This window comes from Balaenoptera physalus (assembly GCF_965194825.1).
Source record: "Balaenoptera physalus genome assembly, chromosome: 19".
NCBI classification, from domain to species: domain Eukaryota; kingdom Metazoa; phylum Chordata; class Mammalia; order Artiodactyla; family Balaenopteridae; genus Balaenoptera; species Balaenoptera physalus.
The window spans coordinates 39,041,393-39,060,440 of record NC_138900.1 but is presented as its reverse complement, the minus strand read 5'-3'; the positions used below and the strand labels follow the sequence as shown (position 1 = coordinate 39,060,440).

Here is a 19,048-nt window from a genome sequence, read left to right as displayed (position 1 = left end):
GGAAACGGCGACCCGGAGGCCGGCGGCGCGCGGCCCGGGGCGGGGAAGACCGGAGGACGCGGGAGCTGGATTCCTGCACAACCCGGCAACAGGGGGGCTGCTCCCGTCGGGCACATTGCGAAGGGGCGGCCAGGGGGCTGGGACACCGCTTACCGCACGGCACCCGCTTCCTCCGCTCCAGCCGGCACCGAAGTGGAATCGTGCGCTCGGCCCCGCGTGTTGCTCACAGCCCGGCCCAGGGCGCCGCGGGCAGCGCGGGCGCGGCCGCGGGCGCGGATCCGCGGGGCGGGTGCAAGGCGGGGGCGGGGCCTCTGCGCCCGGGCCGCCTCCTCGGCCTATAACTGAGCGCACGGGCTCCTGGCTCCCACACGCCCCCCACCGGACCAGTGAAGCGGCTTCGCCCCTTGCGTTGGACCTCGGGCCTCACTCCTCCTCCAGATGGACCCCAAGTGCTCCTGCCCCACTGGTAAGGGAACCCTGGCTTTGAGCCTTAGGATGCCCCCCTTCCCAGGCACAGGACGAGAAGGGAGGGTTTGGAGTTGGAGCTCAGGAGGACTCGTGTCACGGGTCCAGGGCTTTCCTGCTAGCCAGGCTCCTGAGAGCAGGTCAGTCTCCCTTTGCCTCTCCGTTAACACTGAGGGCACGGAGGCTCCAGGCTGTCCTTCTTGAGGTCACCCAGCTGGTCTGGTCAGGGGACTGCTAGACCGGGACCCAGTGTTTGGAGGAGGCCTCGGAGCTGCCAGGACTTGAGGGGAGGAGGGGACGTTGCCTCTTTGGGGTTCAGGCCATGGGCCCTGGCCCCCAGCCCCAGTCAGCCTGGCCTGGGTCTGGAGCCTGGGACCTTCCCTGTGGAGTCCATCAGGAGGGGACCTACTCTCCTTGGACCAGAAGAGAGGAGCTGGGGCTTCTCTATCCGCCTGAGTGGACACGAGCTCCCAGGGCTGGGTCCTGACAGAGGAGGAGGGCGCAGGGGGGCATTGCTGACCGTCTGCTGTAGCTCCTGCCTCCCTCTCCCTGCTCACCGCGGGCCTTTCCCTTCCTGGCAGGCGGCTCCTGCAGCTGCGCTGGCTCCTGCACCTGCAAAGCCTGCAGATGCACCTCCTGCAAGAAGAGTGAGTGTGCGGGGCCTTCTCTGGGAATGCGGGGTCTGGGCTGAGTGCGAGCAGGGAGCCCAGAGCTCAGCAGGCAGGAGCAGGACAGTGAGCAAACTTCCCGGTAACCCCCACCCCACCCCCCACCCCCCTCACCAGGAAGGGATTCACAATCAGAGCTGGAATCACCTTCCAGATGACCGAGACCCAGGCGCACACTAGAGAACAGGGAGACTGAGGCCCAGACGGGTCATTAACAAGCAACCTCAGACCTGTCAGTAGAACTAGTCCTCCTGCCTCCTGAGTCACGCTTCTGAATCCTCTCAGGGACTGAAGCACTTTAGGGACATGAACTAGTGACCGTGTGTGGTTTCTCGGACCTGGGGCAGCCCCTTCCTGTCGAAGCAGCCCAGAGCTTCCCTATCCCGAGCGGGAGCTGCTCTGTCAGGGGTTTGCCTCCACTTTGATCCTGAGGACTTTGCTCACATCGCTGATGGTGCTGGGCGCTGGCTTTCTCTTGTCCCCAGCGGCCCTGCTCACTGTCTCTCCAAGGCTCTGTGCCCTGTCCTGGGCACAGATGGGGCAGGCAACCTGAACCTAGTGTCTGAGAGCAATTATCTCAGGACAGAGGACACCATCCTAAACTCAGGGTCTGGGCCTGAGGGCAGCTGGGGCCAGGCCTGCTGCTGGGAAGGGTGGCTCCGGACAACGCGTGGTCCGACCGCACGCTGCCCTTGCTTCCCCAGGCTGCTGCTCCTGCTGCCCCGTGGGCTGCGCCAAGTGTGCCCAGGGCTGCGTCTGCAAAGGGGCCTCGGACAAGTGCAGCTGCTGTGCCTGATGTCGCGGAGAGCCTGCCCCGGGTGGCAACAGAGCAACCAGGACGAACCTGCATTTTACCGTTTCTCATACAACCGGACCTGACGCTACATTCCTTTTTCTATGAAATATGTGAGTTGTAATAAAAGTTGTTGACTTCATTCTGGCTCTGTCTTCCTCTGTCTGTCTTGGACAAAGAGACTCCGCGCCCATCAGGGCTGGCGTGGGGAACTGGGCTGGAAGTGCAGAGACCTCGGCTCTGGACCGAAGAGTACCCTCCCCCACCCCCCCAAAACACACACACACACGGAGCGTCTTAGCCGCTTAGGTTAATTTGAGCTTCAGTTTCTCAGCTCCAAGTGAAAGCCTCGCCCAGAAGACACAGGGCATCGGACACACAGAGGACGCACTCCCTCTATTCCCCTTAGGAGTATGGATTGCAGAGAAAGTGGTCCGTTTCTCATTTTCCTTCTCTGGGGGCCCCTGCCAAACTCAGTCCTCGGTGATGAGAGCCTGGAAAAGCACCCAGAGGGGATGGAATCCCACACCCCTCTTGTTTGACTTCTACACGGGGCTTGCGTCTAACACACCCTGGAAAGACCTATTTGTATTTTCTGCCACAGTTTTCACCCTGGTCGGTAAAAAGAATCGCTAAGAACAAATGTAAAAGGACACGATATGGGAAACCCGTTTTCCCCCTCAACACGTAAAATCACCTTAACACGTGGAGGAGCAATTCTGAAAATCAGAGGCTCTCGTATGCTGCACATACATTGAATGTGTGCTTGAGTCCCGGGAACACTTCACACATGCCCCGCTGTGTGGACCACACACGCCTGGAGCAGCTCTGCCGCCTGCCTCCCCACAGGCAGCATCAGTCTTGGCTCGCCCAGGGCTACGGACAGGACACTCGCCACCCCTGACAGCTCCCTGCAGGGGCTTGGCCCTGAATCTTCGCCAGTGCCTCCCTAGATCAGCCTGACATCGTCCCTTCCCTCAAAGTCCAGCCCGTGGCTACCTGACACCCCGAAAGTGATTTGGATTTGTTTGGTGGGCATTTCCCAGCCGTTTCCCGGAGACCTGGTTTCAGAAGGAGGACTTCACGTGTTCCTCTGCAGAGTGATGGTGGTGCTGCAGTGCGGAGGGCCTGGTGGTGTTTATTAGCAAGACGTGTGTGCTGAGGGAACAGGTGATATATTTCAGGTGCTGGGCCCCCTGGCGGTCTGGGGAGGGAATTCCTATTTGATGGGCACTCCAAGAGAAAGAGGAGACAAGGGGCTCAGAAGTCAGGACCAAGACCGGCCACGGGTGCCCCGTGTGAAGAGGGCATTTCGGGAGCCGGCCCGTGCTGCGTGCGTGGGTGCTGGTGTCAGGCACCCGGGTTCACAGCCACCGTGCCACTCCCTGACCTGGCAAGTCACTGATACTCTCTGAGATTTCATTTCCTCCTTTCTATAGAAAAGGTTAATTTCCAAGAGGGGGAATAAGCGAGACCGTGGCCCGGCTCCTAGCTCGGGCTTCCCGAACGGTGTCCTTTATGATCGCTATCTCCACACTGACATCTGTGCACAGAGAATCCTTGAGCTCCCAACAAGCTCCTGGAGAAAGGCTCCCTGGTTCGCAAGCAAGCTCATGGTGAGGGCAGAGATGGATAGGAACCTTGCTTATCCAGTGCCAGAGGGCGTGGGGATCTCCTCCAACAAGCCCCATGGAACGAGTCACCGCCACAGCATTTGGACACACTCAGGGAACCTGCATGGTCTGGAGCGACGGTGCCAATTCCAGAGAGGTTAAGCAACTTACCCAAGGGCACACAGCCTAGACTCAAAGGACTAAACCTACACTACAGCTGTCTCACCTCCCGGCCACATGGTGCCGGTTATGACATCACTGGAGGCTGAATCCGGCCTCTCCTTTGTCAGGGCCGCAAGGGTCTTCGGAGACAGTCCAGCTGTGCTCCTGGCTGCAGAGGTGGGAGGCTGAAGCCCAGAGAGGTCACAGAGCTGTGCAGAGGGCTCTGACTGCCCGCTGCTCAGTGCTTTCCCACTGCTGCCTCTGGGCCAGGTGTTCAGTGTCCTCACCTTTCCTGGGATGACATGCTGTCCGGTTGGGCGGGGGGCTGCAGTCAGCCTGCAGGAGGGCCAGTCCCATCTGTGCCACATATAGCCATGGGACATAACCTCTCTGTGGCTCAGTCTCCTCTGCTCTAAAGGGCAAAAAAATAGCGTCTGGCTCTCGGGATGAAAGAACTGAATACATGCAAAGAATGTCAGACTATGCTGGGCACTCAGTGAGCAATCTATCCTATCACCTACTTCTTTATTTATTTGTTATCATTAGCCTAGGAGACATTGTTCTCCTTCCAGACACGCAAGCAAGGATGGTGTGTTTAGCTCTGTGTCCTGGGTCGTCCTCATCAACCCTGTGAGCATGGGACCACTTCCCCTGAGGGGGTTATCCTCCCTTCACGCAAAAGAGCCATTGACACTACAGACAGAAAGCCGTGAGCAAGACAGTCGGTGTCCTCCTAACAGATACAGAAGGATCCTGCCATCTCTGCTGTCACCTGCATCAGGATTTCCTTACCATTTTCTTTTCAGTGATTTTCTGAAATATGTTATACCAAAAGAAACCTCTTGAACACTACTGAAGGAGAGAGTCAGAAGGAAGCCACAAAAGCATAAATACATTCCTATTCTGTCACTTCGGTCCCCCCCAGGATTGAGCTGGACACGGTAGAGACGGGCTGAAGACACAGCTCTGGGCCAAAGGGGAGCTTTCTCACTGACTCTCTCTTTCGGCTGCGAAGCCACAAGAACACAGAAGCAGGGCACCGCTCCCCAGCACTGTGTGCCTGCCTTTACTGTAGCCTCCTCGTACTGTAGGTAGTTTGGCCTTTGGGAAACGGGCTCCTGACTACTAGCTCCCTTCCGGGTTGGTGTGACAATTCAAAGAGCAAAAGTGATGAACAAGGCTTGGCATGGACTCCATGGTGTGTAATTGTCAGGACTACCCAAAGGGAACTATCCACTTGCCTCGCTTTGTTAGTTCATGCCAGGTCTGCCTATCGCCTACAGGGGTGCCTTCCCTGGGGAGCACCCCGTGATCAGGGAACCTCCACCCTGGCGCGGGGTGGACCGGCTACGGTGAGGAGCGCCCCCGGAAAGTTTAGGCAAAGGAGCCCCCGGAGAAATGCGCCATGATCCCTCCAGGAAAGGAAAACACAAGTGACGACTAGCGGCTGAAGGCAATGTTCATCGCGGGGCGGTTACAGGAGACGGTACCGGAAAAGTGCTTCCAAAGGACCGTGGTGGGGACCGGGGCTGCCAACGCCTGGGGACACACGGGGTGGGCGAAACGGCGGGGAGGGTCACATGCGCCTGCGGTCTCTGACACCGCTCCCCGGCTCCGGCCAAGCCAGGGACACGAGCGGGAGGCGGGGGCTGTTCTCAGGCTGCAGGAAACGGCGACCCGGAGGCCGGCGGCGCGCGGCCCGGGGCGGGGAAGACCGGAGGACGCGGGAGCTGGATTCCTGCACAACCCGGCAACAGGGGGGCTGCTCCCGTCGGGCACATTGCGAAGGGGCGGCCAGGGGGCTGGGACACCGCTTACCGCACGGCACCCGCTTCCTCCGCTCCAGCCGGCACCGAAGTGGAATCGTGCGCTCGGCCCCGCGTGTTGCTCACAGCCCGGCCCAGGGCGCCGCGGGCAGCGCGGGCGCGGCCGCGGGCGCGGATCCGCGGGGCGGGTGCAAGGCGGGGGCGGGGCCTCTGCGCCCGGGCCGCCTCCTCGGCCTATAACTGAGCGCACGGGCTCCTGGCTCCCACACGCCCCCCACCGGACCAGTGAAGCGGCTTCGCCCCTTGCGTTGGACCTCGGGCCTCACTCCTCCTCCAGATGGACCCCAAGTGCTCCTGCCCCACTGGTAAGGGAACCCTGGCTTTGAGCCTTAGGATGCCCCCCTTCCCAGGCACAGGACGAGAAGGGAGGGTTTGGAGTTGGAGCTCAGGAGGACTCGTGTCACGGGTCCAGGGCTTTCCTGCTAGCCAGGCTCCTGAGAGCAGGTCAGTCTCCCTTTGCCTCTCCGTTAACACTGAGGGCACGGAGGCTCCAGGCTGTCCTTCTTGAGGTCACCCAGCTGGTCTGGTCAGGGGACTGCTAGACCGGGACCCAGTGTTTGGAGGAGGCCTCGGAGCTGCCAGGACTTGAGGGGAGGAGGGGACGTTGCCTCTTTGGGGTTCAGGCCATGGGCCCTGGCCCCCAGCCCCAGTCAGCCTGGCCTGGGTCTGGAGCCTGGGACCTTCCCTGTGGAGTCCATCAGGAGGGGACCTACTCTCCTTGGACCAGAAGAGAGGAGCTGGGGCTTCTCTATCCGCCTGAGTGGACACGAGCTCCCAGGGCTGGGTCCTGACAGAGGAGGAGGGCGCAGGGGGGCATTGCTGACCGTCTGCTGTAGCTCCTGCCTCCCTCTCCCTGCTCACCGCGGGCCTTTCCCTTCCTGGCAGGCGGCTCCTGCAGCTGCGCTGGCTCCTGCACCTGCAAAGCCTGCAGATGCACCTCCTGCAAGAAGAGTGAGTGTGCGGGGCCTTCTCTGGGAATGCGGGGTCTGGGCTGAGTGCGAGCAGGGAGCCCAGAGCTCAGCAGGCAGGAGCAGGACAGTGAGCAAACTTCCCGGTAACCCCCACCCCACCCCCCACCCCCCTCACCAGGAAGGGATTCACAATCAGAGCTGGAATCACCTTCCAGATGACCGAGACCCAGGCGCACACTAGAGAACAGGGAGACTGAGGCCCAGACGGGTCATTAACAAGCAACCTCAGACCTGTCAGTAGAACTAGTCCTCCTGCCTCCTGAGTCACGCTTCTGAATCCTCTCAGGGACTGAAGCACTTTAGGGACATGAACTAGTGACCGTGTGTGGTTTCTCGGACCTGGGGCAGCCCCTTCCTGTCGAAGCAGCCCAGAGCTTCCCTATCCCGAGCGGGAGCTGCTCTGTCAGGGCTTTGCCTCCACTTTGATCCTGAGGACTTTGCTCACATCGCTGATGGTGCTGGGCGCTGGCTTTCTCTTGTCCCCAGCGGCCCTGCTCACTGTCTCTCCAAGGCTCTGTGCCCTGTCCTGGGCACAGATGGGGCAGGCAACCTGAACCTAGTGTCTGAGAGCAATTATCTCAGGACAGAGGACACCATCCTAAACTCAGGGTCTGGGCCTGAGGGCAGCTGGGGCCAGGCCTGCTGCTGGGAAGGGTGGCTCCGGACAACGCGTGGTCCGACCGCACGCTGCCCTTGCTTCCCCAGGCTGCTGCTCCTGCTGCCCCGTGGGCTGCGCCAAGTGTGCCCAGGGCTGCGTCTGCAAAGGGGCCTCGGACAAGTGCAGCTGCTGTGCCTGATGTCGCGGAGAGCCTGCCCCGGGTGGCAACAGAGCAACCAGGACGAACCTGCATTTTACCGTTTCTCATACAACCGGACCTGACGCTACATTCCTTTTTCTATGAAATATGTGAGTTGTAATAAAAGTTGTTGACTTCATTCTGGCTCTGTCTTCCTCTGTCTGTCTTGGACAAAGAGACGCCGCGCCCATCAGGGCTGGCGTGGGGAACTGGGCTGGAAGTGCAGAGACCTCGGCTCTGGACCGAAGAGTACCCTCCCCCACCCCCCCAAAACACACACACACACGGAGCGTCTTAGCCGCTTAGGTTAATTTGAGCTTCAGTTTCTCAGCTCCAAGTGAAAGCCTCGCCCAGAAGACACAGGGCATCGGACACACAGAGGACGCACTCCCTCTATTCCCCTTAGGAGTATGGATTGCAGAGAAAGTGGTCCGTTTCTCATTTTCCTTCTCTGGGGGCCCCTGCCAAACTCAGTCCTCGGTGATGAGAGCCTGGAAAAGCACCCAGAGGGGATGGAATCCCACACCCCTCTTGTTTGACTTCTACACGGGGCTTGCGTCTAACACACCCTGGAAAGACCTATTTGTATTTTCTGCCACAGTTTTCACCCTGGTCGGTAAAAAGAATCGCTAAGAACAAATGTAAAAGGACACGATATGGGAAACCCGTTTTCCCCCTCAACACGTAAAATCACCTTAACACGTGGAGGAGCAATTCTGAAAATCAGAGGCTCTCGTATGCTGCACATACATTGAATGTGTGCTTGAGTCCCGGGAACACTTCACACATGCCCCGCTGTGTGGACCACACACGCCTGGAGCAGCTCTGCCGCCTGCCTCCCCACAGGCAGCATCAGTCTTGGCTCGCCCAGGGCTACGGACAGGACACTCGCCACCCCTGACAGCTCCCTGCAGGGGCTTGGCCCTGAATCTTCGCCAGTGCCTCCCTAGATCAGCCTGACATCGTCCCTTCCCTCAAAGTCCAGCCCGTGGCTACCTGACACCCCGAAAGTGATTTGGATTTGTTTGGTGGGCATTTCCCAGCCGTTTCCCGGAGACCTGGTTTCAGAAGGAGGACTTCACGTGTTCCTCTGCAGAGTGATGGTGGTGCTGCAGTGCGGAGGGCCTGGTGGTGTTTATTAGCAAGACGTGTGTGCTGAGGGAACAGGTGATATATTTCAGGTGCTGGGCCCCCTGGCGGTCTGGGGAGGGAATTCCTATTTGATGGGCACTCCAAGAGAAAGAGGAGACAAGGGGCTCAGAAGTCAGGACCAAGACCGGCCACGGGTGCCCCGTGTGAAGAGGGCATTTCGGGAGCCGGCCCGTGCTGCGTGCGTGGGTGCTGGTGTCAGGCACCCGGGTTCACAGCCACCGTGCCACTCCCTGACCTGGCAAGTCACTGATACTCTCTGAGATTTCATTTCCTCCTTTCTATAGAAAAGGTTAATTTCCAAGAGGGGGAATAAGCGAGACCGTGGCCCGGCTCCTAGCTCGGGCTTCCCGAACGGTGTCCTTTATGATCGCTATCTCCACACTGACATCTGTGCACAGAGAATCCTTGAGCTCCCAACAAGCTCCTGGAGAAAGGCTCCCTGGTTCGCAAGCAAGCTCATGGTGAGGGCAGAGATGGATAGGAACCTTGCTTATCCAGTGCCAGAGGGCGTGGGGATCTCCTCCAACAAGCCCCATGGAACGAGTCACCGCCACAGCATTTGGACACACTCAGGGAACCTGCATGGTCTGGAGCGACGGTGCCAATTCCAGAGAGGTTAAGCAACTTACCCAAGGGCACACAGCCTAGACTCAAAGGACTAAACCTACACTACAGCTGTCTCACCTCCCGGCCACATGGTGCCGGTTATGACATCACTGGAGGCTGAATCCGGCCTCTCCTTTGTCAGGGCCGCAAGGGTCTTCGGAGACAGTCCAGCTGTGCTCCTGGCTGCAGAGGTGGGAGGCTGAAGCCCAGAGAGGTCACAGAGCTGTGCAGAGGGCTCTGACTGCCCGCTGCTCAGTGCTTTCCCACTGCTGCCTCTGGGCCAGGTGTTCAGTGTCCTCACCTTTCCTGGGATGACATGCTGTCCGGTTGGGCGGGGGGCTGCAGTCAGCCTGCAGGAGGGCCAGTCCCATCTGTGCCACATATAGCCATGGGACATAACCTCTCTGTGGCTCAGTCTCCTCTGCTCTAAAGGGCAAAAAAATAGCGTCTGGCTCTCGGGATGAAAGAACTGAATACATGCAAAGAATGTCAGACTATGCTGGGCACTCAGTGAGCAATCTATCCTATCACCTACTTCTTTATTTATTTGTTATCATTAGCCTAGGAGACATTGTTCTCCTTCCAGACACGCAAGCAAGGATGGTGTGTTTAGCTCTGTGTCCTGGGTCGTCCTCATCAACCCTGTGAGCATGGGACCACTTCCCCTGAGGGGGTTATCCTCCCTTCACGCAAAAGAGCCATTGACACTACAGACAGAAAGCCGTGAGCAAGACAGTCGGTGTCCTCCTAACAGATACAGAAGGATCCTGCCATCTCTGCTGTCACCTGCATCAGGATTTCCTTACCATTTTCTTTTCAGTGATTTTCTGAAATATGTTATACCAAAAGAAACCTCTTGAACACTACTGAAGGAGAGAGTCAGAAGGAAGCCACAAAAGCATAAATACATTCCTATTCTGTCACTTCGGTCCCCCCCAGGATTGAGCTGGACACGGTAGAGACGGGCTGAAGACACAGCTCTGGGCCAAAGGGGAGCTTTCTCACTGACTCTCTCTTTCGGCTGCGAAGCCACAAGAACACAGAAGCAGGGCACCGCTCCCCAGCACTGTGTGCCTGCCTTTACTGTAGCCTCCTCGTACTGTAGGTAGTTTGGCCTTTGGGAAACGGGCTCCTGACTACTAGCTCCCTTCCGGGTTGGTGTGACAATTCAAAGAGCAAAAGTGATGAACAAGGCTTGGCATGGACTCCATGGTGTGTAATTGTCAGGACTACCCAAAGGGAACTATCCACTTGCCTCGCTTTGTTAGTTCATGCCAGGTCTGCCTATCGCCTACAGGGGTGCCTTCCCTGGGGAGCACCCCGTGATCAGGGAACCTCCACCCTGGCGCGGGGTGGACCGGCTACGGTGAGGAGCGCCCCCGGAAAGTTTAGGCAAAGGAGCCCCCGGAGAAATGCGCCATGATCCCTCCAGGAAAGGAAAACACAAGTGACGACTAGCGGCTGAAGGCAATGTTCATCGCGGGGCGGTTACAGGAGACGGTACCGGAAAAGTGCTTCCAAAGGACCGTGGTGGGGACCGGGGCTGCCAACGCCTGGGGACACACGGGGTGGGCGAAACGGCGGGGAGGGTCACATGCGCCTGCGGTCTCTGACACCGCTCCCCGGCTCCGGCCAAGCCAGGGACACGAGCGGGAGGCGGGGGCTGTTCTCAGGCTGCAGGAAACGGCGACCCGGAGGCCGGCGGCGCGCGGCCCGGGGCGGGGAAGACCGGAGGACGCGGGAGCTGGATTCCTGCACAACCCGGCAACAGGGGGGCTGCTCCCGTCGGGCACATTGCGAAGGGGCGGCCAGGGGGCTGGGACACCGCTTACCGCACGGCACCCGCTTCCTCCGCTCCAGCCGGCACCGAAGTGGAATCGTGCGCTCGGCCCCGCGTGTTGCTCACAGCCCGGCCCAGGGCGCCGCGGGCAGCGCGGGCGCGGCCGCGGGCGCGGATCCGCGGGGCGGGTGCAAGGCGGGGGCGGGGCCTCTGCGCCCGGGCCGCCTCCTCGGCCTATAACTGAGCCCACGGGCTCCTGGCTCCCACACGCCCCCCACCGGACCAGTGAAGCGGCTTCGCCCCTTGCGTTGGACCTCGGGCCTCACTCCTCCTCCAGATGGACCCCAAGTGCTCCTGCCCCACTGGTAAGGGAACCCTGGCTTTGAGCCTTAGGATGCCCCCCTTCCCAGGCACAGGACGAGAAGGGAGGGTTTGGAGTTGGAGCTCAGGAGGACTCGTGTCACGGGTCCAGGGCTTTCCTGCTAGCCAGGCTCCTGAGAGCAGGTCAGTCTCCCTTTGCCTCTCCGTTAACACTGAGGGCACGGAGGCTCCAGGCTGTCCTTCTTGAGGTCACCCAGCTGGTCTGGTCAGGGGACTGCTAGACCGGGACCCAGTGTTTGGAGGAGGCCTCGGAGCTGCCAGGACTTGAGGGGAGGAGGGGACGTTGCCTCTTTGGGGTTCAGGCCATGGGCCCTGGCCCCCAGCCCCAGTCAGCCTGGCCTGGGTCTGGAGCCTGGGACCTTCCCTGTGGAGTCCATCAGGAGGGGACCTACTCTCCTTGGACCAGAAGAGAGGAGCTGGGGCTTCTCTATCCGCCTGAGTGGACACGAGCTCCCAGGGCTGGGTCCTGACAGAGGAGGAGGGCGCAGGGGGGCATTGCTGACCGTCTGCTGTAGCTCCTGCCTCCCTCTCCCTGCTCACCGCGGGCCTTTCCCTTCCTGGCAGGCGGCTCCTGCAGCTGCGCTGGCTCCTGCACCTGCAAAGCCTGCAGATGCACCTCCTGCAAGAAGAGTGAGTGTGCGGGGCCTTCTCTGGGAATGCGGGGTCTGGGCTGAGTGCGAGCAGGGAGCCCAGAGCTCAGCAGGCAGGAGCAGGACAGTGAGCAAACTTCCCGGTAACCCCCACCCCACCCCCCACCCCCCTCACCAGGAAGGGATTCACAATCAGAGCTGGAATCACCTTCCAGATGACCGAGACCCAGGCGCACACTAGAGAACAGGGAGACTGAGGCCCAGACGGGTCATTAACAAGCAACCTCAGACCTGTCAGTAGAACTAGTCCTCCTGCCTCCTGAGTCACGCTTCTGAATCCTCTCAGGGACTGAAGCACTTTAGGGACATGAACTAGTGACCGTGTGTGGTTTCTCGGACCTGGGGCAGCCCCTTCCTGTCGAAGCAGCCCAGAGCTTCCCTATCCCGAGCGGGAGCTGCTCTGTCAGGGCTTTGCCTCCACTTTGATCCTGAGGACTTTGCTCACATCGCTGATGGTGCTGGGCGCTGGCTTTCTCTTGTCCCCAGCGGCCCTGCTCACTGTCTCTCCAAGGCTCTGTGCCCTGTCCTGGGCACAGATGGGGCAGGCAACCTGAACCTAGTGTCTGAGAGCAATTATCTCAGGACAGAGGACACCATCCTAAACTCAGGGTCTGGGCCTGAGGGCAGCTGGGGCCAGGCCTGCTGCTGGGAAGGGTGGCTCCGGACAACGCGTGGTCCGACCGCACGCTGCCCTTGCTTCCCCAGGCTGCTGCTCCTGCTGCCCCGTGGGCTGCGCCAAGTGTGCCCAGGGCTGCGTCTGCAAAGGGGCCTCGGACAAGTGCAGCTGCTGTGCCTGATGTCGCGGAGAGCCTGCCCCGGGTGGCAACAGAGCAACCAGGACGAACCTGCATTTTACCGTTTCTCATACAACCGGACCTGACGCTACATTCCTTTTTCTATGAAATATGTGAGTTGTAATAAAAGTTGTTGACTTCATTCTGGCTCTGTCTTCCTCTGTCTGTCTTGGACAAAGAGACGCCGCGCCCATCAGGGCTGGCGTGGGGAACTGGGCTGGAAGTGCAGAGACCTCGGCTCTGGACCGAAGAGTACCCTCCCCCACCCCCCCAAAACACACACACACACGGAGCGTCTTAGCCGCTTAGGTTAATTTGAGCTTCAGTTTCTCAGCTCCAAGTGAAAGCCTCGCCCAGAAGACACAGGGCATCGGACACACAGAGGACGCACTCCCTCTATTCCCCTTAGGAGTATGGATTGCAGAGAAAGTGGTCCGTTTCTCATTTTCCTTCTCTGGGGGCCCCTGCCAAACTCAGTCCTCGGTGATGAGAGCCTGGAAAAGCACCCAGAGGGGATGGAATCCCACACCCCTCTTGTTTGACTTCTACACGGGGCTTGCGTCTAACACACCCTGGAAAGACCTATTTGTATTTTCTGCCACAGTTTTCACCCTGGTCGGTAAAAAGAATCGCTAAGAACAAATGTAAAAGGACACGATATGGGAAACCCGTTTTCCCCCTCAACACGTAAAATCACCTTAACACGTGGAGGAGCAATTCTGAAAATCAGAGGCTCTCGTATGCTGCACATACATTGAATGTGTGCTTGAGTCCCGGGAACACTTCACACATGCCCCGCTGTGTGGACCACACACGCCTGGAGCAGCTCTGCCGCCTGCCTCCCCACAGGCAACATCAGTCTTGGCTCGCCCAGGGCTACGGACAGGACACTCGCCACCCCTGACAGCTCCCTGCAGGGGCTTGGCCCTGAATCTTCGCCAGTGCCTCCCTAGATCAGCCTGACATCGTCCCTTCCCTCAAAGTCCAGCCCGTGGCTACCTGACACCCCGAAAGTGATTTGGATTTGTTTGGTGGGCATTTCCCAGCCGTTTCCCGGAGACCTGGTTTCAGAAGGAGGACTTCACGTGTTCCTCTGCAGAGTGATGGTGGTGCTGCAGTGCGGAGGGCCTGGTGGTGTTTATTAGCAAGACGTGTGTGCTGAGGGAACAGGTGATATATTTCAGGTGCTGGGCCCCCTGGCGGTCTGGGGAGGGAATTCCTATTTGATGGGCACTCCAAGAGAAAGAGGAGACAAGGGGCTCAGAAGTCAGGACCAAGACCGGCCACGGGTGCCCCGTGTGAAGAGGGCATTTCGGGAGCCGGCCCGTGCTGCGTGCGTGGGTGCTGGTGTCAGGCACCCGGGTTCACAGCCACCGTGCCACTCCCTGACCTGGCAAGTCACTGATACTCTCTGAGATTTCATTTCCTCCTTTCTATAGAAAAGGTTAATTTCCAAGAGGGGGAATAAGCGAGACCGTGGCCCGGCTCCTAGCTCGGGCTTCCCGAACGGTGTCCTTTATGATCGCTATCTCCACACTGACATCTGTGCACAGAGAATCCTTGAGCTCCCAACAAGCTCCTGGAGAAAGGCTCCCTGGTTCGCAAGCAAGCTCATGGTGAGGGCAGAGATGGATAGGAACCTTGCTTATCCAGTGCCAGAGGGCGTGGGGATCTCCTCCAACAAGCCCCATGGAACGAGTCACCGCCACAGCATTTGGACACACTCAGGGAACCTGCATGGTCTGGAGCGACGGTGCCAATTCCAGAGAGGTTAAGCAACTTACCCAAGGGCACACAGCCTAGACTCAAAGGACTAAACCTACACTACAGCTGTCTCACCTCCCGGCCACATGGTGCCGGTTATGACATCACTGGAGGCTGAATCCGGCCTCTCCTTTGTCAGGGCCGCAAGGGTCTTCGGAGACAGTCCAGCTGTGCTCCTGGCTGCAGAGGTGGGAGGCTGAAGCCCAGAGAGGTCACAGAGCTGTGCAGAGGGCTCTGACTGCCCGCTGCTCAGTGCTTTCCCACTGCTGCCTCTGGGCCAGGTGTTCAGTGTCCTCACCTTTCCTGGGATGACATGCTGTCCGGTTGGGCGGGGGGCTGCAGTCAGCCTGCAGGAGGGCCAGTCCCATCTGTGCCACATATAGCCATGGGACATAACCTCTCTGTGGCTCAGTCTCCTCTGCTCTAAAGGGCAAAAAAATAGCGTCTGGCTCTCGGGATGAAAGAACTGAATACATGCAAAGAATGTCAGACTATGCTGGGCACTCAGTGAGCAATCTATCCTATCACCTACTTCTTTATTTATTTGTTATCATTAGCCTAGGAGACATTGTTCTCCTTCCAGACACGCAAGCAAGGATGGTGTGTTTAGCTCTGTGTCCTGGGTCGTCCTCATCAACCCTGTGAGCATGGGACCACTTCCCCTGAGGGGGTTATCCTCCCTTCACGCAAAAGAGCCATTGACACTACAGACAGAAAGCCGTGAGCAAGACAGTCGGTGTCCTCCTAACAGATACAGAAGGATCCTGCCATCTCTGCTGTCACCTGCATCAGGATTTCCTTACCATTTTCTTTTCAGTGATTTTCTGAAATATGTTATACCAAAAGAAACCTCTTGAACACTACTGAAGGAGAGAGTCAGAAGGAAGCCACAAAAGCATAAATACATTCCTATTCTGTCACTTCGGTCCCCCCCAGGATTGAGCTGGACACGGTAGAGACGGGCTGAAGACACAGCTCTGGGCCAAAGGGGAGCTTTCTCACTGACTCTCTCTTTCGGCTGCGAAGCCACAAGAACACAGAAGCAGGGCACCGCTCCCCAGCACTGTGTGCCTGCCTTTACTGTAGCCTCCTCGTACTGTAGGTAGTTTGGCCTTTGGGAAACGGGCTCCTGACTACTAGCTCCCTTCCGGGTTGGTGTGACAATTCAAAGAGCAAAAGTGATGAACAAGGCTTGGCATGGACTCCATGGTGTGTAATTGTCAGGACTACCCAAAGGGAACTATCCACTTGCCTCGCTTTGTTAGTTCATGCCAGGTCTGCCTATCGCCTACAGGGGTGCCTTCCCTGGGGAGCACCCCGTGATCAGGGAACCTCCACCCTGGCGCGGGGTGGACCGGCTACGGTGAGGAGCGCCCCCGGAAAGTTTAGGCAAAGGAGCCCCCGGAGAAATGCGCCATGATCCCTCCAGGAAAGGAAAACACAAGTGACGACTAGCGGCTGAAGGCAATGTTCATCGCGGGGCGGTTACAGGAGACGGTACCGGAAAAGTGCTTCCAAAGGACCGTGGTGGGGACCGGGGCTGCCAACGCCTGGGGACACACGGGGTGGGCGAAACGGCGGGGAGGGTCACATGCGCCTGCGGTCTCTGACACCGCTCCCCGGCTCCGGCCAAGCCAGGGACACGAGCGGGAGGCGGGGGCTGTTCTCAGGCTGCAGGAAACGGCGACCCGGAGGCCGGCGGCGCGCGGCCCGGGGCGGGGAAGACCGGAGGACGCGGGAGCTGGATTCCTGCACAACCCGGCAACAGGGGGGCTGCTCCCGTCGGGCACATTGCGAAGGGGCGGCCAGGGGGCTGGGACACCGCTTACCGCACGGCACCCGCTTCCTCCGCTCCAGCCGGCACCGAAGTGGAATCGTGCGCTCGGCCCCGCGTGTTGCTCACAGCCCGGCCCAGGGCGCCGCGGGCAGCGCGGGCGCGGCCGCGGGGCGGGTGCAAGGCGGGGGCGGGGCCTCTGCGCCCGGGCCGCCTCCTCGGCCTATAACTGAGCCCACGGGCTCCTGGCTCCCACACGCCCCCCACCGGACCAGTGAAGCGGCTTCGCCCCTTGCGTTGGACCTCGGGCCTCACTCCTCCTCCAGATGGACCCCAAGTGCTCCTGCCCCACTGGTAAGGGAACCCTGGCTTTGAGCCTTAGGATGCCCCCCTTCCCAGGCACAGGACGAGAAGGGAGGGTTTGGAGTTGGAGCTCAGGAGGACTCGTGTCACGGGTCCAGGGCTTTCCTGCTAGCCAGGCTCCTGAGAGCAGGTCAGTCTCCCTTTGCCTCTCCGTTAACACTGAGGGCACGGAGGCTCCAGGCTGTCCTTCTTGAGGTCACCCAGCTGGTCTGGTCAGGGGACTGCTAGACCGGGACCCAGTGTTTGGAGGAGGCCTCGGAGCTGCCAGGACTTGAGGGGAGGAGGGGACGTTGCCTCTTTGGGGTTCAGGCCATGGGCCCTGGCCCCCAGCCCCAGTCAGCCTGGCCTGGGTCTGGAGCCTGGGACCTTCCCTGTGGAGTCCATCAGGAGGGGACCTACTCTCCTTGGACCAGAAGAGAGGAGCTGGGGCTTCTCTATCCGCCTGAGTGGACACGAGCTCCCAGGGCTGGGTCCTGACAGAGGAGGAGGGCGCAGCGGGGCATTGCTGACCGTCTGCTGTAGCTCCTGCCTCCCTCTCCCTGCTCACCGCGGGCCTTTCCCTTCCTGGCAGGCGGCTCCTGCAGCTGCGCTGGCTCCTGCACCTGCAAAGCCTGCAGATGCACCTCCTGCAAGAAGAGTGAGTGTGCGGGGCCTTCTCTGGGAATGCGGGGTCTGGGCTGAGTGCGAGCAGGGAGCCCAGAGCTCAGCAGGCAGGAGCAGGACAGTGAGCAAACTTCCCGGTAACCCCCACCCCACCCCCCACCCCCCTCACCAGGAAGGGATTCACAATCAGAGCTGGAATCACCTTCCAGATGACCGAGACCCAGGCGCACACTAGAGAACAGGGAGACTGAGGCCCAGACGGGTCATTAACAAGCAACCTCAGACCTGTCAGTAGAACTAGTCCTCCTGCCTCCTGAGTCACGCTTCTGAATCCTCTCAGGGACTGAAGCACTTTAGGGACATGAACTAGTGACCGTGTGTGGTTTCTCGGACCTGGGGCAGCCCCTTCCTGTCGAAGCAGCCCAGAGCTTCCCTATCCCGAGCGGGAGCTGCTCTGTCAGGGGTTTGCCTCCACTTTGATCCTGAGGACTTTGCTCACATCGCTGATGGTGCTGGGCGCTGGCTTTCTCTTGTCCCCAGCGGCCCTGCTCACTGTCTCTCCAAGGCTCTGTGCCCTGTCCTGGGCACAGATGGGGCAGGCAACCTGAACCTAGTGTCTGAGAGCAATTATCTCAGGACAGAGGACACCATCCTAAACTCAGGGTCTGGGCCTGAGGGCAGCTGGGGCCAGGCCTGCTGCTGGGAAGGGTGGCTCCGGACAACGCGTGGTCCGACCGCACGCTGCCCTTGCTTCCCCAGGCTGCTGCTCCTGCTGCCCCGTGGGCTGCGCCAAGTGTGCCCAGGGCTGCGTCTGCAAAGGGGCCTCGGACAAGTGCAGCTGCTGTGCCTGATGTCGCGGAGAGCCTGCCCCGGGTGGCAACAGAGCAACCAGGACGAACCTGCATTTTACCGTTTCTCATACAACCGGACCTGACGCTACATTCCTTTTTCTATGAAATATGTGAGTTGTAATAAAAGTTGTTGACTTCATTCTGGCTCTGTCTTCCTCTGTCTGTCTTGGACAAAGAGACTCCGCGCCCATCAGGGCTGGCGTGGGCAACTGGGCTGGAAGTGCAGAGACCTCGGCTCTGGACCGAAGAGTACCCTCCCCCACCCCCCCCAAAACACACACACACACGGAGCGTCTTAGCCGCTTAGGTTAATTTGAGCTTCAGTTTCTCAGCTCCAAGTGAAAGCCTCGCCCAGAAGACACAGGGCATCGGACACACAGAGGACGCACTCCCTCTATTCCCCTTAGGAGTATGGATTGCAGAGAAAGTGGTCCGTTTCTCATTTTCCTTCTCTGGGGGCCCCTGCCAAACTCAGTCCTCGGTGATGAGAGCCTGGAAAAGCACCCAGAGGGGATGGAATCCCACACCCCTCTTGTTTGACTTCTACACGGGGCTTGCGTCTAACACACCCTGGAAAGACCTATTTGTATTTTCTGCCACAGTTTTCACCCTGGTCGGTAAAAAGAATCGCTAAGAACAAATGTAAAAGGACACGATATGGGAAACCCGTTTTCCCCCTCAACACGTAAAATCACCTTAACACGTGGAGGAGCAATTCTGAAAATCAGAGGCTCTCGTATGCTGCACATACATTGAATGTGTGCTTGAGTCCCGGGAACACTTCACACATGCCCCGCTGTGTGGACCACACACGCCTGGAGCAGCTCTGCCGCCTGCCTCCCCACAGGCAGCATCAGTCTTGGCTCGCCCAGGGCTACGGACAGGACACTCGCCACCCCTGACAGCTCCCTGCAGGGGCTTGGCCCTGAATCTTCGCCAGTGCCTCCCTAGATCAGCCTGACATCGTCCCTTCCCTCAAAGTCCAGCCCGTGGCTACCTGACACCCCGAAAGTGATTTGGATTTGTTTGGTGGGC

The 19,048-nt window shown here is 59.4% G+C and overlaps 4 protein-coding genes across 4 annotated transcripts; all 4 read left to right on the top strand.

Annotated features, from left to right (window-relative positions):
• The first annotated feature begins 361 nt into the window (after positions 1 to 361).
• Positions 362 to 2,068, top strand: LOC309648451 (metallothionein-1E). The gene is made up of 3 exons (XM_082437042.1): positions 362 to 466; positions 1,047 to 1,112; positions 1,838 to 2,068. Exons 1-3 carry the CDS (start codon positions 439 to 441, stop codon positions 1,927 to 1,929), a joined length of 186 nt encoding a protein of 61 aa, XP_082293168.1. The 5' UTR covers positions 362 to 438; the 3' UTR covers positions 1,930 to 2,068.
• A 3,659-nt stretch (positions 2,069 to 5,727) lies between these two features.
• On the top strand, positions 5,728 to 7,434 carry LOC309648452 (metallothionein-1E). The gene is made up of 3 exons (XM_082437043.1): positions 5,728 to 5,832; positions 6,413 to 6,478; positions 7,204 to 7,434. The coding sequence occupies exons 1-3, from the start codon at positions 5,805 to 5,807 to the stop codon at positions 7,293 to 7,295; spliced, it is 186 nt and encodes a 61-aa protein (XP_082293169.1). The 5' UTR covers positions 5,728 to 5,804; the 3' UTR covers positions 7,296 to 7,434.
• A 3,617-nt stretch (positions 7,435 to 11,051) lies between these two features.
• LOC309648449 (metallothionein-1E) lies at positions 11,052 to 12,800 on the top strand. The gene is made up of 3 exons (XM_082437040.1): positions 11,052 to 11,198; positions 11,779 to 11,844; positions 12,570 to 12,800. Exons 1-3 carry the CDS (start codon positions 11,171 to 11,173, stop codon positions 12,659 to 12,661), a joined length of 186 nt encoding a protein of 61 aa, XP_082293166.1. The 5' UTR covers positions 11,052 to 11,170; the 3' UTR covers positions 12,662 to 12,800.
• A 3,603-nt stretch (positions 12,801 to 16,403) lies between these two features.
• On the top strand, positions 16,404 to 18,152 carry LOC309648453 (metallothionein-1E). Its single transcript, XM_082437044.1, has 3 exons — positions 16,404 to 16,550; positions 17,131 to 17,196; positions 17,922 to 18,152. Exons 1-3 carry the CDS (start codon positions 16,523 to 16,525, stop codon positions 18,011 to 18,013), a joined length of 186 nt encoding a protein of 61 aa, XP_082293170.1. The 5' UTR covers positions 16,404 to 16,522; the 3' UTR covers positions 18,014 to 18,152.
• The last annotated feature ends 896 nt before the right edge of the window (positions 18,153 to 19,048 follow it).

What these genes read in the sequence shown, in the direction of transcription:
- LOC309648453 (XM_082437044.1), top strand. Translation starts at nt 16,523, where the DNA reads ATGGACCCCAAGTGCTCCTGCCCCACTG. An exon ending in CAAGTGCTCCTGCCCCACTG is followed by an intron (nt 16,551 to 17,130) that starts GTAAGGGAACCC and finishes CCTTCCTGGCAG; the next exon opens with GCGGCTCCTGCAGCTGCGCT. An exon ending in ATGCACCTCCTGCAAGAAGA is followed by an intron (nt 17,197 to 17,921) that starts GTGAGTGTGCGG and finishes TTGCTTCCCCAG; the next exon opens with GCTGCTGCTCCTGCTGCCCC.
- LOC309648449 (XM_082437040.1), top strand. Translation starts at nt 11,171, where the DNA reads ATGGACCCCAAGTGCTCCTGCCCCACTG. An exon ending in CAAGTGCTCCTGCCCCACTG is followed by an intron (nt 11,199 to 11,778) that starts GTAAGGGAACCC and finishes CCTTCCTGGCAG; the next exon opens with GCGGCTCCTGCAGCTGCGCT. An exon ending in ATGCACCTCCTGCAAGAAGA is followed by an intron (nt 11,845 to 12,569) that starts GTGAGTGTGCGG and finishes TTGCTTCCCCAG; the next exon opens with GCTGCTGCTCCTGCTGCCCC.
- LOC309648452 (XM_082437043.1), top strand. Translation starts at nt 5,805, where the DNA reads ATGGACCCCAAGTGCTCCTGCCCCACTG. An exon ending in CAAGTGCTCCTGCCCCACTG is followed by an intron (nt 5,833 to 6,412) that starts GTAAGGGAACCC and finishes CCTTCCTGGCAG; the next exon opens with GCGGCTCCTGCAGCTGCGCT. An exon ending in ATGCACCTCCTGCAAGAAGA is followed by an intron (nt 6,479 to 7,203) that starts GTGAGTGTGCGG and finishes TTGCTTCCCCAG; the next exon opens with GCTGCTGCTCCTGCTGCCCC.
- LOC309648451 (XM_082437042.1), top strand. Translation starts at nt 439, where the DNA reads ATGGACCCCAAGTGCTCCTGCCCCACTG. An exon ending in CAAGTGCTCCTGCCCCACTG is followed by an intron (nt 467 to 1,046) that starts GTAAGGGAACCC and finishes CCTTCCTGGCAG; the next exon opens with GCGGCTCCTGCAGCTGCGCT. An exon ending in ATGCACCTCCTGCAAGAAGA is followed by an intron (nt 1,113 to 1,837) that starts GTGAGTGTGCGG and finishes TTGCTTCCCCAG; the next exon opens with GCTGCTGCTCCTGCTGCCCC.